Source organism: Mytilus californianus, unplaced genomic scaffold, assembly GCF_021869535.1.
Source record: "Mytilus californianus isolate M0D057914Y unplaced genomic scaffold, xbMytCali1.0.p SCAF_6, whole genome shotgun sequence".
Taxonomy (NCBI): Eukaryota; Metazoa; Mollusca; class Bivalvia; order Mytilida; family Mytilidae; genus Mytilus; species Mytilus californianus.
The window spans coordinates 57,145,998-57,164,326 of NW_026262712.1; the positions used below are offsets into that span (position 1 = coordinate 57,145,998).

The window sequence follows — 18,329 nt, forward strand, 5'->3', positions numbered from 1 at the left end:
AAAAGATTTTCATAAATTTGCAAGTTTATAACGGTATAAGTTATATTTGAGATGCAACATTGTATAATGATCATGAGTCACAGGCTTTCAATAACTTAATTGAATAAATTAATAAAAGTATTAACAAAAACTAATTGAAAACAATGAATGTAATTTTATTTGTTTGAATATTAACATATATTTTGTTCTGTTAAACATGCTATTTGTATGTTGAATGGAATCGAGCATAATTATCTTGGACTGTTCGTGTAATGACCTAGTGCTGTAAAAATAATCTCAACAAGGTTGAGTTTAGCAAAGTATTAATTTTGACAATTACAAACAAAACGTTGAAAGTAAAGTGGTTTAGTTTAATGATGGTTAATTTTTGTTGACCTGTAATTGAAAACACTTGTAACAGATTTAAATATATTGAATTGAATTGAATTTACTTTTAGGACAATGGCAAGTAATTGGTCATTCTGTGGTATCTGCAATTTTCGACATGTTACTAAACCGTCAGTTGTGGTGTGTTCCGAATGCGACGAAGGGCTTTGTGATGACTGCAAAGAACACCACAGCATTTCAAAATCATCACGTAATCATGACATCGTACCAATTGATGATTACCAAACCTTACCAACCGCGGTTCTTCAAATTGCACAGTCTTGCAGAAAACATAACAAAAAGTACCAAATATTTTGTAAAAAGCATGACTGTTCATGCTGCAAGAAATGTGTTGTCGAAGAACACAATGAATGCAAATATATTGTTGATATAGATGACGCCATACAAAACGTGAAATCATCAAATGCTTTCAATGAAATTGAGCTTACCCTTTCTAGTATGGTGGAGTACATTGAAAGAGTCAATAAAGATCGTAATGAAAATTTACTTTCAATAAATGAACAGAAAGAACAAATTGAGACCAAAGTACTCCAGGCTAGGGAAACAATTAACAATTATCTTGACTTACTTCAGCAGACGTTAATTGAAGCACTGAATTTAACCATTGATAAGGAAAATAAAGATATTCACCAATTCCTGAAATCAGTTGAGAAAAATGAAAAAGAAATAAAAGAATTTCAATCCAACCATTTGAAAATAAAGCAGCACGCTTCTGAACTGCAGACGTTTCTTACTTTGAAACAAATGGAACGTGACATTGCTACAAAGGAAGAATTCATACAATCTATTAACAAAAGCGGAAGTCTGAGCCGTCATCATTTTTCGTTGAAGATCGACACAACTTTGGAGAAATTGGCGAGCAATGTTAAAATATTTGGAGAAATTATTAAAGAAACGGAACCAAGTGATATTCCCTTTGTAAGACAGAAGGATAAACAAGCCCAGTTGATGATTCCTGTACCAGCCAAGTCTATAGATGCCTTAACATTAACGTTGGTCCAATCCATCAATACGTATAGTGAAATTGTTAGAGGTTGTACAATGCTTCCGGATGGTAGAATGGTGTTTACTTGTTACTTCCCAGGTTATGTTACAGTAGTCAATCAAGATGGATCGAAAGACTTTGAAATTAAATCAGGAAATGCTTGTGATGTTATACATCTAGGCGATTATATTATAGCTGTAAGCTCTAGTTATTACTCACATGGTATTCATTTAGTAGATATAAAACTTAAAACCATCAAGAAAACATTACATATTGGTTCCAGTAATGATGGCATAGTACTACATGATAAGGACTTGATTTACTGTGGAGGAGCGCAAGGGTTGAAGAAACTAAGTTTGAGAGATGATTCTGTTAGTACAATCATAAATTCAAAACTTAGTGTTTGTTCGTATGTTACAACATTCAATGACACCATAATATTTACAAACAATGACACGAACATTGTCACATGCGCTAGTATGCAAGGACAAGTGAAATGGAAATTCAAGAATGAAAGCATACTGAAATTTCCGTTTGGTATATCTGTAGACAATGATGGTAATGTGTACGTGATAGGACGTGATTCTTGCAATGTGGTAGTTATCTCTCCTGATGGAAAAAGGCATCGACAAATATTATCAGCGAATGAAGGTCTTAGGAATCCTTCTGTTTTGCACTATGATCTGGTAACTAACAAGTTGTTAGTAGCAAACTTGAGGGAAAGGGCATTTTTGTATGATGTTTCTTCATAAACTAAAGACAAAACTGAATTTTTGGTGTCCTTGGGATCTGTTTATCATTTTGGGGATACAAATTAAAAAAATAATTTCTTCGTATTTCGTAATTTTTATCATAATCAACTACTAGTATTCAAGGCATCATGTGCTCATATATTCAAAAACAGTTCTTTAGTAACACACAACAATTACTCGTCATAAAATATGCATATGTTTTATGTCTGTGTAACGTTATATTGCTTACAGTTTTCTTACACATTTAGATATATTTCTCTTACGTAGCATATCGAGATGCCTATAAAGGTGTTAAAACCCTTTAAGGACTGACACTTTAAATTCAAATTTTTGTATGATAATCCAATTCAGTTCATTGCACATTAATCAGATCTTGTGACACACAATGTTCTACAAAAGTTTGTTAGAAGTATTAATAAATGATTCATATAAGCAAAAGGACATTTCGGTTATTTTGCGATAAGACAGCAATTCAACAAATAAAAACGACCTCAGAAAAGATTTATACAACATGCCGATCACTAAACTATACATAGCAGCAAATAAATTTAACAGACGTTAAAATGCAGTCCTATTTGTTAAGTTGCCACATTCTTTATATATAAAGAACTATTTAGAAAATTTCTTTAGTTTTTTAGAAATCTTCATTGTATTTGGTTTATTCACAAGAGTTCACATGCCTCTTGTTTCAAATATTAATGTACTGGGAAATTTTTTGGCTCATCAAATTTAACTGGGAATATAATGTTTTTTTTTATTTTTGCTGTATACAAAAAAGATTTTGAATTGTACGGGGTTGATTTGGCCCACAAATTCCCCATAACAGCTAATATACAAAAAACTGACAGTCTTTATTCATTAGTATCATCCAGAGGTGATTTGGCCTGGATCTCTACACTCTTTATTGTTTTCTTTTTTTTTTATATACATCCTCGATAATATTGTATGATGATTGTTACCGCTTATTTGCACAGTACGTGTCTATCGTATACCAACACAATCTACCATTGAAGCAGATAATTTGTACTGTCATTGGAAAAAAATAACCTGGTACTTATTTACCACCAAGTGATACCGTTTGACCTGTTTATTTACAAAATAAATTGAAAGCTTAATAATAGTTTTGAGCTTCTAAGCATACTGTATTCAGGAATGAAAATAAAAAGAATAATCAGTTCAACTCGATATATGAAGTTAATATACGTTTGTAATAATATTTCATGTGAATAAGCTTCGAGAAATATGAGTGATTAATTGATTGGTATTTAACGCCACTTTCAACACTAAAGTGCCATTTAGTGGCGATATTTTTTTATTGGTGGAGGTAGCCGGAGTGCCCGGAGAGAACCACCGACCTTCGGTAGGAAAACTAACAATCCTAGTCAGTTAGGATTGGAGTTGGACGCACCTGCCACGTGCGTGATTCAAACCTTTAACCCTTAGTGTTCATCGAGATCCCCATTTGAATTGATCTTTCTTCTGAGGTACAAGTCGTAGATAAGATAATATATTCATACATCAATCGAAACATAGATTTTTGAACCAATTGATTAAAATAAGTGTAAAACATATATGAAAAATGCTGATATCCTGCATCAAAAGTTGTTCCGTTGCGAAGTCATGTATATGTTTTACTAAATATCAATAACACGAGATTATGATCAAAGAATATACCATCATGAAAGGTTGTTCAACATCAGTGCAAATATTTTCTTATAAGGACCATATATTAAAAAAAAACCTTTGCTGTTAAATTGTAACTTGTGACATGTGTGAAGTAGATAATGATGTAAATGATACATCTAATATTGTTCCTTGTTGCTGTTTCAGTAAACAGCCATCACGTTACTGCTGTCAGAATCCGTTAATAAAGCAAAACCGATGATAACGCACCATGCCATGGGTCGGTTAATGTATTTTGCTTAACATATAGGACATTAATATCAAATTCTTAAACAATTGGTACATGTCAATAGTTTAACTCTTAAGAATAAAATAAACATGATGTGTTTACATTTTATGAACAATAATGTCTGCAAGAAGGTAAATGGTAACAAAACTAAGCTTTCTCGTTATAACGACTCAGTTACTCGTTACAACGACTCAGTTATTCGTTATTACGACATAGCTAACTCGTTATAAAGATTTAGCTAACTCGTTATAGCGACTAAGTTTACTAAAGATTATCATAAATTGTTACAACAAGTTATTTAAGTCTTGATAATAGTTTAGTTTATTCGTAATAACGAATTATCTTAGTCCGTCTAGTTGTAATTACTAGTTGGCTTAGTCGTTATAACGAGTTACAAATCATTATAACGAGTTACTAATCATTATGAGTTGCGATAGCAAGTTAGCTTAGTTGTGATATACATACATTTGAAGACATTAACTTATGTTCTGGCATACACAGACCTATACAACTTTTTATCGAAACAGTTTTAAATGATTCTAGCTTCCTGCCACGTCCTGTCTGTGTTTTTGTCTGACGTTTTTCTTTGTATCGATCTGATGAGTTAAGCCTTTTTCAACTGATTTGAAAGGTTTGTTCTTGTGGTGTGCTGTTACACCACTGTCAAAGTTAAGGGGGAGGGTTGAGTGCTTACAAACATATTTGACTTCGCCACATTTTATGTGCCTGTCCCAAGTCAGGAGCCTGTAGTTCCGTGGTTGTCGTTGATTTATTATCTGCCACATATGTTTTTTTCGTAAATTGTTTTGTTATCAATTAGGCCGTTAGTTTTTCTCAATTGAATTGTTTCATAGTTTTCACATCGGGGTCTTTTATGACCGACTATATACAGCATGGGTTTTTCAGATTGTTGAAGGCCGCACAGTTGCCTATAATTGCTTACATTCACTTCATTTTAACTTTGATGGATAGTTGTGTTATTGGCAATCATACCACATCTCCTTATTCTATACTAATATGACTTCTGGAAATCAAATCATTAGTGTATATAAGTTTGATAAAAAAAATAACTTTCCATTATTCTGGGTCTTGTCCTTTTTCAAGTTATACTTTTTGTAAATTTATTGAAATAAGATGTTTAAAGTGCATCAACGTTCAACCTCATTTAATTTATTATAAGTATGGTATCGACAGCATTTAAAAGCTGAGCTGTTTTGAACATGCCTGAACTATTTGACACTTAATGTTCAATTATTGTTGAACCAATGGTTAAGTGATAAGATAATGTGATGTTTTTCTCAAATTCAACAATTTTGTTTTTGACTTAGATAGTAAATTGGTGTTTGCTTAAAAATGTTCAGGTTAAGATAACAAAATACGAAAGTTACGTTATTTTTTCAAATTTTCACTTGGCCCCAACTTTATCAAAAGGAGCAAAAAGCAATAATTTGATACAAAAGTTATAATACTCGGGTCCGGTAATTTCCAAATTTCCAGCCAGCATCGTGGTAGATTTTTGATAGGACGTGAATTATATAGATAAGTAAATACCACATTATACAGTATAATTGCCGATGACCTTATTACCCATCAATACGAATGATATATCCATAGTTGTGGTGCTATGAAAATCATTCATAACATAAAGTTCTCTAATTCTTTCCCGGTTTATCCCTTTCCTGACCTGTTGATTATTTTTATTTAATCAACGTGTTGTTCGTTTGATATCAGTTCTTATTGGTTAAAATTCGATTATGATGTCAAATTTTCTTGCTTTCCTCTAAAATTCCTATTGCGACGTCATGAAAAAAGGCGACCATGCCTAATGACGACGCATAGAAAGAACCCATCTTTTTTCAGATCATTCGAAAAGAAGGATTATGATTGTCTGTTTGATCGTCTGAAATCATTAAAGAAACAGATTCCACCACCAAATCTCGTACAATACGATATGTATTCACTCTCGACAGTTGAATTTAATATATTTAAAAATTAAACTGTCTCGAGTGAATAAATATCGTATCACACTCGATGCAGTAGTAGATTCTATATAAAAACTGCAGTGATCGTTATATTATTTAGTATGATTCTATAACGTTCCTGACACTATCTCAGAAAGCTGTGGCTGATCAATGTTTTAATGATACAAAAGTATAACAAATATACCGAACTCCAAGGTAAATTCGAAAAGGGAAAGTCCATATAAACTGACAAAATCAAACGTTATCAACCAACGGAACGAGTGAAAAACAAATATCATATTTTTGATTTGGTACAGGCATTTTCCAAAATGATATGGTGTCCTAAACCTGATTTATATCAAGCTAAACCTCTTACTTGTATGTTGTTTTTTCCCCCTTATATTGACAAAATCCAATTAGGAATCGCATTCTCAAGAACAAGCATTGTTTTTATCACATCAAATACATTTTACTACCTGTTCTTTTTTACAATACAAGCTCCCTCTAATCGATGGCCATCTTAAAGTTTCATATGTGGTAATGCAAAAAGTACTGATATATATATCTATATATAAATATAATGATATAACGTGACGTTACTAGAATAAAAAAAAACGTTTATATTATCATGTTGTACTATGAATGTCTATTACAGAATAACTAATCGAAACATTCATATATAGAAACATATTCATCATATTCATCATTTGAACTTTGGTGGATAGTTTTGTCATTCGCAACCATACCACATCTCCTTATTTTAAGAATTAATTGATAAATAAATTTCCATTTGTTTTCTTATCTCATTTATTTTTAGTGTTACACACTTAAAACAATGATGATTTATGTTTTAATGTGAACCCAGAAAATTTGAAAGCAAATCGTCTTGAATATGCATGATTTATGTCTAAATGGACACTAAACAACCAAAAATCAATCAATCAGTCATTCATGATTTTAAGAAAAATCATTTCATTAAATCGGAAATGTTAACAGCAATTTAGCACATTACAAATGGTTTTCACAAAAAGAAATTATGCACAGTTGTCATTATATTTGACTCCTATCAATATAGTTTCATACGAAAAACATGTTTGGATTCATTATATGAACAGGAACTGTTGTCCCGTCCGAAGCACTTGAGTTCAACCCCTGTTTTTTTCGGTGGATTTCCCAAACTAACACACACCCCTCCTCCCAGTTGAAATGTCCTCCTCCTGTTTATAGTTCTTTGGCATATATATTTTTAGATGATATAACATTAATTTATAGAACAAGGCTTTAATCCACAATCAATTTTTACTTACGTGATGAATATTATTACATTATTAAAATTGAATTGTTAATACGTTCAGGAAAAAATATGACAATGTTTGTCCGTTGTCGTGACACTGTCTGTATCACACTGACGCTGATATGATACAGGATTTTGTGATTGCCACAATACCAATTTAAAAATTGCCGCCATTTATAGATTTAGAAATTTTATTTATGTTTGAACAAATATTGCATGCTGGGACAATCACACCCTTTCCGATAAGCAAATTATTATTCCATGGTATGTATTTCTAAGGAACGAAAGGTTTTTGGCATAGTGAGATAGTACTGAATAAAGACATTATAACACAGACAATCTGTAACAGCTCATTTTATCATATTTGTACTATTGTCAGGTTTATCTATATGTTTTGTGTCCTACTTTCGTTTTTAAACTGGTAAAATACAATGATGTTTACAAGCAATAATCAAAGTACTGACGTGTTTACTTGGATGAATACAATAAAGGATGGCAGACAAATTAGGAATGAGATTTCCCTTTCGCCTTGGATCACTTTTCTTACGAACAGTCATAATTATATTCATGGCAATTTTTTTAAATCAACTTTGTAGGTTCTCATCTCACAATTCAACTCATTAAACAGTTAAAAAATTATCAAATATTTGCACTGCTATGTTGATCAGCACTGTTGGTGTGTACACGTTTATGTAAAATTATATTCAGTTGATGTACATACTTATAATATTATAGTGTATGATCATGCGAGAAAATGCCTCTTTGGTATAATTATTTACTATTGTATGTACTTATGATGGTCATTTGAGTCGTGGGGATATTTTGTAGCACCGGAAAAGAGACATGTTTTCATTAAATGCGTAGCAGATACAGTATACGTTGAACCGTTTAATGTATTATCACCACTTATTAGGTCGATGCCTTTCCGCAGTAGCTTGGTACTTTTGCGCTAAGTAAAAATACGGATTTTGTTTTACTTATGAAATTTGCAGTAATAAAACGTTGAAAATCATTTGGAATTAAGGAATGTATCTCTGTTATGTATAGTTTTGATCCCTTGTCTGGGTTTATTCTGGGTTAAAACCTTACTTCGGTTTTAGTTTGTAACCCGGATTTGTTTTCTCTCAATCGACTTATGACTTTTGAACAGCGGTAAACTAATATAGCCTTTATTTAACTATTTTGTTTATATATATTTATGTTATTTATTTCTTATGTCTTTTTTTTTTTTTTGCTTATCAGCTCTTCAACGTTGTAAAGCGTTTTATGTTTACATTGATAAATACGATGGCCACGAAAGTGACCATCACTGTAGTTACTTTCTTTGTCGAGACTTGCGTCAGGTGCAGTTAATTGGTACCGCGAAATTTCATTTAAACAACTTTAAACAAATATTTTTTTTCATTGCGGAAACTAACACTGGTACGGAAAAATGTTCAAGGACGTATTCCTAAATAATCTTTGTACACAATTAATGTACGTTCATATCTTACCTCACTAAGCAAAGCAAAGCTTACATACATCCAATCATCCATGACATCTGAATTCATTCACAGCTGCACTGCAAGTGACTAACTGTTCAAGATTCTTAAAAAATGAAAACTATCATTGTGCATTTCTTCTTGCTGACTGTTTTTTTCGCATAAATATTTGCAAATGATCTGCCATAAATCATTCTTCTGCTTTTGAATTATTATTGGTGCGATAGTTTAACATTTTTTACTGTCTAATCAGAATGAAAAATGGGGTACTTTTCTATATTATCTTATCTAACTACTCTAAAATCTGAATGATACTATGACTAAGTCATATATAAGAAACATTATTGTTTTATTTTCGATGCATATATAGGGTTTCACATCAAAATGAGAGCTTTAATTTTTTTACATTTTGACTGAATGTAGGTCTTATTCGTTACTGCTTTTTAGTTCAAATACGAATGTTAATAAAGACATTAGTGACCAATTCTTTATTTTGTTCTTTCTCATAAAAAAAAAAACTGCTATTTTTGTAATGATTTCAGATGTTGTAAACAATTATTTTTTTCTTGTGTGGATTAATTACTTTCACTAAGTTTTTCTTTGCCAAAGATAAATGTATAAGCCACAGAAGGTATGTATACGTAAAATTTAGGTCTCAAACAGTACACATAATTTGTATTTCCTCCGTATAGTCTATAATTAATGTATATAAATGTGTGGGACAAATAAAGAGATACTTTCAAAACTCATTGAAATTGTACAATGAAATAATCATCTACCAAACTAGTAAAGTACACAGAGCTCTGTAAAGTACATATACATGATATATGATAAAAATATTGACAATGATATAATAATAATGTTGTTCAAATATAAGAATATATCTTTTCTAATATCCCTTTTCCTTCAATATTAATATACTCTTTTTGTAATAATAATCCATTTTTTTAATTCTGACCTACAAACATTATGCAGATTGATATACTTTTGTGTATAGTAAACACTGTAAGTAAAAAGTTCATTTCATAATAATGTTAATCATCAGTTTTATAACCCCAGATTAAATTCTTTAAAGTAAATATATGTCTACCAATCTTAACTCTTTCAAATAACCTATATATTTCCCCCCAAAACTCATCTAAAAAGTGACAAGTTACAAAAAAATGTTAAAAGTCTAATGTAAGGTTACAAAAATTACAGGTAGAGTTAAGGCTTATTTCCATTGTTTTAATAAAGCTTTGTTTGGAAGAATAAAGTGTAATAGTTTCCAACTGCACATTTTCAGTTTATTATCTTTTAGATATTTATGAATACTTTTTTGCATATATTGATCTTCAATTTGTATATTTTCACATTTTAATGTTCTGTTCCACTTATGATACCCAATTGGAAATACCATTATAGCTAGACGATAGAGAAACATATTAAATCTCGAACCAAATTCCAAAAATGCTACTATAACCCGTTATTCTTTTTTATTCTCAACATCTATCAGATAGTTAACAATGCTATATTAAGGGATACTGTTTTTGATATAAAGTTCATATTTAGAGTTATGATAGTAAGATAATAGAGAAATAATGTATTAATGATAACTAATGTATTAATGATAAACAATATATATATATACTAACAGAATAATAAAAATATATATCTGAAGATACACTGGTCTTTAGGTACTATTATAAAAGGACCTCTACTGATAAAGCTGTACAAGTGACGAAATCTGTTAACAGCATGTGCAATATTGTTGTTGAACAAAAAAAAACAATTATTTTTGTTTTTTGGGGGAGGGGGAGTTTTGATATTATGTACTTTTGTGGTCATCTGGTTCTAACTTCCTTCATCTATACCTCGTTTGTAAATAAAATCTGTGTTTTTCTCATGTTCACACCGGGTATTCCAATCCGAAACCGCGGAGGGACCAGAATCCCGAGGAGCAATTAATGAAAAGTTTGTAAAATTTTTATCTGATTCTCACGGAGGGATTATGCTCCGTGGAAAACGGATCAAGATTTAACGTCCCCACCGTTACAAACTTTTCATGAATTGCTCCACGGAATGCGGATCCTTCCGTGGATTCCGGATGGGGATTCACGGTGTCAGATGTTGCTGTCCTTGCAATTCATATATATTTCTGTCTTTACAAAACCTTTGCTGTTTGTATTTGTTTTTTTGGCGAGTCATCGTGTTGTTCATGTTCAACTCCTGATTTAAAAAAAAAATCCAAATGGTATTGTCTTTCCCTTCAACTATTGCAACATCTATCTGTGCAGAACTTTATACTTCAAATTGATAATTTAAAAACCGCATACATTTAATTTAATTGGAGAATATTTTACATGACCAAAATGCCTTTCATCATATTTACGGCTTTTAGTATTACTAAAAGTAATCTGTTTGCCTGTTTATTCCATAACGTACCATGAATGAATCATCATAAGGGAAGATAACAAACTACAGTTTGCATACAACCTTTGGATCTGGGAGACGGAGACGCGAGATACAAAAACAGGTTTCCCGATTTAGGAGTAAATGTGAGAATATGACTTGATTTAGATTTATTGTATTGCTATTTGCAAATTAAGTTTTTTCATTTATTGCTGAAAATATTCAAATAGTGTGTATGAAGAAGCTAATGAACTAAGATTCTTAACATTTGATATATATTTAATAACTTTATTTGTAGGATTAGGCTGAATGGAATTGAAGTAAAAACGTCTAGAAAATAAAGATTGGAAGTTGCGAAGTTCACAAGATCATACTGGTATAAGACATATTTGAATGCAATATTGTAAAATGAGTCACACGCATTAAATACACTTACTGAATTAAGTCGGTATAAACAAAATCTAATTGAAAACATTGAGCTTGTACGTGTTTTATTGTGGAATGTATATTTTGTTTAATAATCTTAACGTATATTTTGTTCTGTTAAACCATGTTATTTGTATGTTGAATGGTTTCGTGATTCCGATAATTATGAGTGATAGCTGTTTAACGTCCAGGGTCAAATTAAATGCATATCCAGAAGGAGAAAATTTTAAGTAATATATGATCATGAATATTAAACCTGCTTTATACCAGACGGAAACGGTGAGTCGAATTTTCAAAATGCTAGTTCACAAGGTTATAGTCAGCAGGAATACATGTCAACCTACCCAGACACATTATTCTGACTCCGAGCTGACCAGTATTAGCTCTTACTCCTTCATACCACATGCTTAGCAGGGAAGCAGCGAATACCAATTTAAAAGTCTTTGGTTAGACCTCCAACCTCCCGAACTCGAGACGAACACGGTTGAATTGAAATTCTATATCTTGGACTTTTAATGTAATGATCTAAGGCTGTAAATATAATCTCAACATTGTTGATTGCAGAGCAACATTAGTCATGAAGATTATTTGAAATAGATATGCCTTACAGTGATGATTTATTTTTGTTGACCTGTAATTGAAAACAGTTGTTCAAGTATATTGAATTAAATTTAATTTATTTTAAGGACAATGGCAAGTAATTGGTCGGTTTGTGGTATCTGTGATTTTCGACATGTCACCAAACCATCGGTGGTTTGGTGTTCTGATTGCGATGAGGGTCTTTGTGATGACTGTAAAGAACACCACAACATTTCCAAATCATCACGTGATCATGACATCGTACCCATTGGTGAATATCAAAACTTGCCAACAGAAGTTCTCCAAGTTGCACAGTCTTGCAGAAAACATAACCAAAAGTACCAAATATTCTGTAAAAAACATGACTGTCCATGCTGTAAGAAATGTATTATCGAAGAACACAACGAATGTAAAGATTTTGTTGATATTGATGACGTCATCAAAAACGTAAAATCATCCAATGCTTTCCACGAAATCGAGATAACCCTTTTAGGTATGGCTGAGTATATTGAAAGAGTCAAGAAAGATCGTCAAGAAAATTTACTTTATATAAAAGAACAGAAAGAACAAATTGAAAACGAAATTCAACAGGCTAGGGAGGCAATTAACAGTCACCTAGACGCAATCCAGAAGAAGTTAATAGAAGATCTAAAGTTGACTATTGATAAAGAAAACAAAACTATCCAACAATTCCTGAAATCAGATGAGCAAAATGAGAAAGAAGTCAAAAAATTTCAATCCAGTCATTTGAAAATAAAGCAGCATGCTTCTGAACTGCAGACGTTTCTTACTATGAAACAAATGGAGCGTGACATTGCAACAAAGGAAAAGTTCATACAATCGATTAACAAAAGAGGAAGTCTGGGCTATTCTCGTTTCTTTTGTAAGATCGACACAACTTTGGAGAAATTTGCGAGCAATGTTAAAAGATTTGGAGAAGTTGTTATAGAGACGAAACCCAGTGATGTTCCCTATGTAAGGCAGAAGGATAAACAAGCCCAGTTGATGATTCCTGTACCAGCCAAGTCCATAGATGACTTAATATTAACGTTGGTTCAGACCGTTAATACGCATAGTAAAAAAGTTAGCGGTTGTACAATGCTTCCTGACAGTAGAATGGTGTTTACCTGTTACCATCCAGGTTATGTAACTGTAGTCAACTATGATGGATCAAAAGACTTTGAAATAAAATCAGGAAATGCTTTTGATGTTGTATATCTAGACGATGATATTATAGCTGTAACCTCTGGTGTATACTCACATAATATTAAAATAACAGATATGAAATTGAAAAAAGTCACGAAAAGAATGCATGTTGGCTCCAGTAATGATGGTCTGGCACTAAAGGATAAATACTTGATATATTGTGGCAGAGGGAAAGGGTTGAAGAAAATCAGTTTGAGTGATGATTCCGTTAGTACAATAATAACTTCAAAACTTAGTGAAAGGTCATACGTAACAACATTCAATGACAGTATAATATTTACAGACCCAGCCACAAACACCGTCACATGCGCTAGTATGCAGGAACACGTTAACTGGAAATTTAAGGATGAAATCATACTGAAGTATCCACTTGGTATATCTGTAGACAATGACGGTAATGTGTATGTGATAGGACGTGATTCATGCAATGTGGTAGTTATCTCCCCTGATGGACAACGGCATAGACAAATAGTATCTGCAATGGAAGGTCTCCATGAGCCGTCTGTATTACATTATGACCTGGTAACTAACAAGTTGTTGATTTCAAACTCGATGAATAAGGCATTTTTGTTTAGTGTGACATCATAAACTAAATACAATATTGAATTGTTGGTGTCATTGGGACCGCTTATTTCTTATGTTTGGAAAATAAGATTTAAAACACATTTTCTGGATATTTTGTAATTGTTATCATAATAATAAAAAAGTCAAGACTTTCTTAGTAGATAATCATGTGCTCAATATTCGAAAAACAGTCCTTTATTTTTTTTTTCATTATTGATCATGAAATATGCACATCTTTAATTTTTGTGTAACGTTGTATGCCCGGTACCCTTCATACACTTTGGATATATTTATCTTATGCATCTCAACGAGACGCAAATACATCAGTTTTAACCTGTTAAGTCCTGACACTTTTAATCCTAGATTGTGTATGAGAACACAATTTAGATGATTGCATATATATCAGACCTAGAAAGTCCCATGTTTTACGAGTGGTTGTAACTAAAACGTCTGTACCAAGGATATGCAGCTGACGGATACAAGGATTTTTTAAAACGGAAATGAGACAGTAATTTGACCAATGACAAAAAGACATCAGAAGAGCCACATAGAAAAATGTCAATCCAACTAGCCGGGCACTAAATTATTCCGAGTCTATATGGCAGCAAATACACTTAACAGATAGATACACAGGGAAATTTCACGTGAATCTCATGTGAAATTTACGTTAATTTCACCTCAAACGCGCTTATACGTGAAAATCACGTGAACTGATTTCACGTGAGTTAAATGTGACACTCATGTGACTTTCACGTCAAAATCAAATTTTTTTTTTCAAGTGAATTTTTTAAAATAAAGTTATTCGAACAACATCTAAATTTTCAAATTTAATTAAAATCATAAAAAATACCAATTTTTTTAAAAGTTCACGTGAAAAATTTCTGGTGAGATTTCACGTATAAACTCGTTTGATGTGAATTTCACGTAACATTTAATGTGAAATTCACGTGAGAAAATTTGCCTGTTTAGTTGAATTCTGCCGTCTATGTTTAGTTGTTACAAAAGTTTGTGTCCAGTTTTATTGATTTCTAGAAATCTTCATTGTATGGTTAAGTTTACATCAGTTTACATACTTCCAATTTCATTAAATAATGCACTGTGATATTTTTTGCTGAAAATGTAAGAAAGTATGTTGCTGTATACAAATAGTAAGTTTAGACATGTGGTTTTTGACCTAAAAATTCCCCCTAAAAGCGACTGTACAAAACGGACAGTCCTTATTCATTTGATGCATCATCAGGTGCTTGCAGCTGGAACTCAGTCCTTTTAATTATTTTTTCCAGTATAGACGTCATCAGTGATATTTTATTTTTTTAACAGGTTACTTTCTTCACTTTATTTGTCATTATCGTATACCAACTCAATCTACCAGTTAATGTGTGTCGCTATATCTGGAAAAACGATCCTGGTCCTAATTTGCACCTTTCCAACAAGATGATTTTCCTTCTTTATAAACAAATATTCAAGACCTTAATTATGGTTTCGAACTTCCACGACTACCTTATTTAGGGATGAAATAAAAAACAGTAGACAATTCAACTGAAAATTTGAAGTTACTATATGCTTTTAATTATATTTACATATAAAAAGGAATCCTTGGTTTTAGCTCCTTAAAAAGGGAATCAAAGCAGATGTGGGGTATACGTTATTTAGACAACAACACAACAACAAAAATAACCATAAATATCTAGAGATCATCACACAGTCTTCAACAATGAACGGGTGGCTATATGAATTCACTATATAGATACCCGATTACGACATTCAAAGGCGCTATAGAAAATATCCATTACACAACAAGAAAAACGACCGGGATATCGTCTGTTGCAATATTTGAATTATTTCAAAGGGCAGTGACTTCTAAAAACTATTGCCGAACAAATAGGGCTAAAGCACGAGTCAAAGAACTGGTTTAGCAGAAATTACCAGTCATTAAAGTTTGTCTGTTGTAGATAACTATTTTAACTCATTGATTTAATTTATCTCTGAAGGTACAAATCCAATTTTCACGAGTTGTTAAACCTATTACTCTTATGGTAAAACGTGTCTTTGTCCTGGTTAAAGCTTTTCAATTTCGCAAGCTTCACTTCAAATATAAGTCCGTTAACGGTATTGAAAATATTTTGACAGGAACCAAAACTGTGACCTTTGAAAGTCATCATTGACCTTACAAATAGCCGATTGAAATGTTGAAATTTCGTTACACATTTCAGTGTAAGCCGACCAAATTCGCGTATTTTTCGTATCTCTTATTTATATCGGATTCCATTCAGTGTGATATGAAAAATGTCTCTTCATGCGGGAAATAGATACCAGGCCACAACCATACAGAAAATAAAGGAAAAAAAAGACATTTTATAGCTAGGTCAATAGAAGTGTTTTAAAAAAGAAATGCGTATCAAATGAGCCAGCCATTCAAATATCAACAGTGCAAATGGGTACTTTTAATTAAAAATCACATTAGAAAATAAAACTTTATAAAATAGACAAAATTAATGTAAGTTTTACCTAAATCATAACAAGATACTTTTTTTAAAAGCGTGCAGGCGTTAATGCAGCCATCGTAGAGCAGTGGAATATAACGAGTCAACTATTCGGGGTAAATTGGCCAACAAAATGTAGTTAATTTTCGTATCACTTATTCATATCGAACTCCGTTCAGTGTGATACGAAAAGTTTGTCTTCATGCGGGAAATAGATAAATGGCTCAACCATAACAAGAGAATATAATATATACACCAATCGAATATAGATTTATGAAGAACGATATGATTAAAAAAAGTATGAAACATCCTCTATTTAGATTGTGCTGATATCTCTTATCAAATGATGTTCCGTTACAAAGTCATGTTCATGTTTTACTTAAAACCCAATACAAAATCACACTTTACTATCTTTATAATCAAAGAATACACAATGATGAAAGGTTGTTCAACATCTGTTCAAATATTTACTAATAAGGACACGGCACATATATTGACACAATCCATATTGCTGCACTAGTGTAATATGTGAAGTAGATAATGATGTAAATGATACATCTAAAGAATTGTTCCTTGTAGGTAAAAAGCTTTATCCAGTCAGAAACAATAAATCAAAAGCAAAACTCTTGTTTTAAATAATTGCACAGTTTCCTCATACAAAACACAAGAAGATGTGTATGACGTTGTGTTGTATTTAGAATTAGAATAAGTTATGATATACCAAGGAGACAATAAAACCCACTATAAAAGAAAGAAAGACAGGAACAGACAAAAAAAGAACTGCACAGGAAACTACGATTGGATTACACAACCCAGCCAATTAGTAGGTACAATAGGTAGGTTCTATAATAGAGATGACGGTCGGGAAAATTTGGACTGCAACTGGAAAATGAGGGTATATATTGGATAGGGGCAGAAATTCAGCCTTGCAACAGACCACTCACGGACCCCTCAAAGAGTTGCTGTACGGGTTTTTAACGTGCAGACAGCTTAAAGGTTAATATCTTTCGCCTAAGCCTATAAGACATAACTATCAAATTCTTAAACAATCGGTACAAGTTGATTTTCTCACACTTACACATCACATGAACAAAGATATCTAAACAAGAAAAAAAATTAAAAAACGATAAACGCTGGGAAAATGCATTAACAGGTTATTAAACCACAAAAGAGATAACAAAATAAACATGTACACCACACGCGATACAATGTAATTGGGAGCTGCCATTGAGAGCACTTGAATGTTTTCTTAAATGTCATGTATATGTTTTACATCAGTACATATAGTTCCTAATAAGGATACGGCACATCTATTGAAAACAAATTAGATGCAATATTGTAACTTGTGAAGTAGATAATGATTTAAATGATACATCCAAAGAATTGTTCCATGTAGATAAAAGGCAGAATCCAATCAGAAATAATAAATTAAAAGCAAATATCTTGGTTAGATATTTGCACATACAAACAATCAGCAGGTGTATATGGTGTTGTATTGTATTTAGTATGCGAATGAGCTATGATATACCAAGCGACAATAAAAACCACAACGAATTTAAAGAAAAAATTAATGACCGACAGAAAACAGAAAGAAAGAATTGCATAGGAAACTACGATTTAGTTAAATGAGCCCTGACAATTACAGGGAGTTAACTCTGATGCTTTCGAAGGGTCAGCAGTTCCTGTTCTATTACATTAGTCGTCATGATACTTCCATGACTATCCATTGTTGTGTCATAACCGATGATAAGACATCATGCATGTTCGATAAAGAGTCGGTAAACAGTTTTTTCTAACTCTAAAGAACATTACTATCAAACATTCGGTACAAGTTAATTACTTAAGATAAACCTTTACACATAACACAAAAGGGCTTAATACTACAATGTATGAATAGAAATTGTGCAT

At 32.0% G+C, this 18,329-nt stretch overlaps 3 protein-coding genes across 6 annotated transcripts in view; 2 read left to right on the top strand and 1 right to left on the bottom strand.

The window, feature by feature from the left end:
- LOC127705684 (centromere protein F-like) overlaps positions 1 to 2,208 on the top strand; it is an 18,670-nt gene extending 16,462 nt beyond the window's left edge. For all 3 annotated transcript variants that reach the window (XM_052210030.1, XM_052210028.1, XM_052210031.1), the window contains one exon: positions 438 to 2,208. In XM_052210030.1, the coding sequence (XP_052065990.1) occupies positions 442 to 2,124 (1,683 nt within the window). In that variant the 5' untranslated portion in view covers positions 438 to 441 and the 3' untranslated portion in view covers positions 2,125 to 2,208. The remainder of the gene's footprint in view (positions 1 to 437) is intronic.
- The window catches only part of LOC127705685 (uncharacterized), a 17,431-nt gene extending 3,328 nt beyond the window's left edge, over positions 1 to 14,103 (top strand). Inside the window, exons 1-3 of one of the 2 annotated variants that reach the window (XM_052210035.1) lie at positions 7,509 to 7,555; positions 11,462 to 11,539; positions 12,276 to 14,103. In XM_052210035.1, coding sequence (XP_052065995.1) covers positions 12,280 to 13,962 — 1,683 coding nt within the window. In that variant the 5' untranslated portion in view covers positions 7,509 to 7,555; positions 11,462 to 11,539; positions 12,276 to 12,279 and the 3' untranslated portion in view covers positions 13,963 to 14,103. Of the gene's footprint in view, positions 1 to 7,508; positions 7,556 to 11,461; positions 11,540 to 12,275 lie in introns of those variants that run through there. The other variant, XM_052210036.1, reaches the window with a different exon arrangement.
- LOC127705669 (PHD and RING finger domain-containing protein 1-like) overlaps positions 1 to 18,329 on the bottom strand; it is a 290,389-nt gene that overhangs the window by 38,650 nt on the left and 233,410 nt on the right. The gene's annotated exons all lie outside the window — the stretch shown is intronic.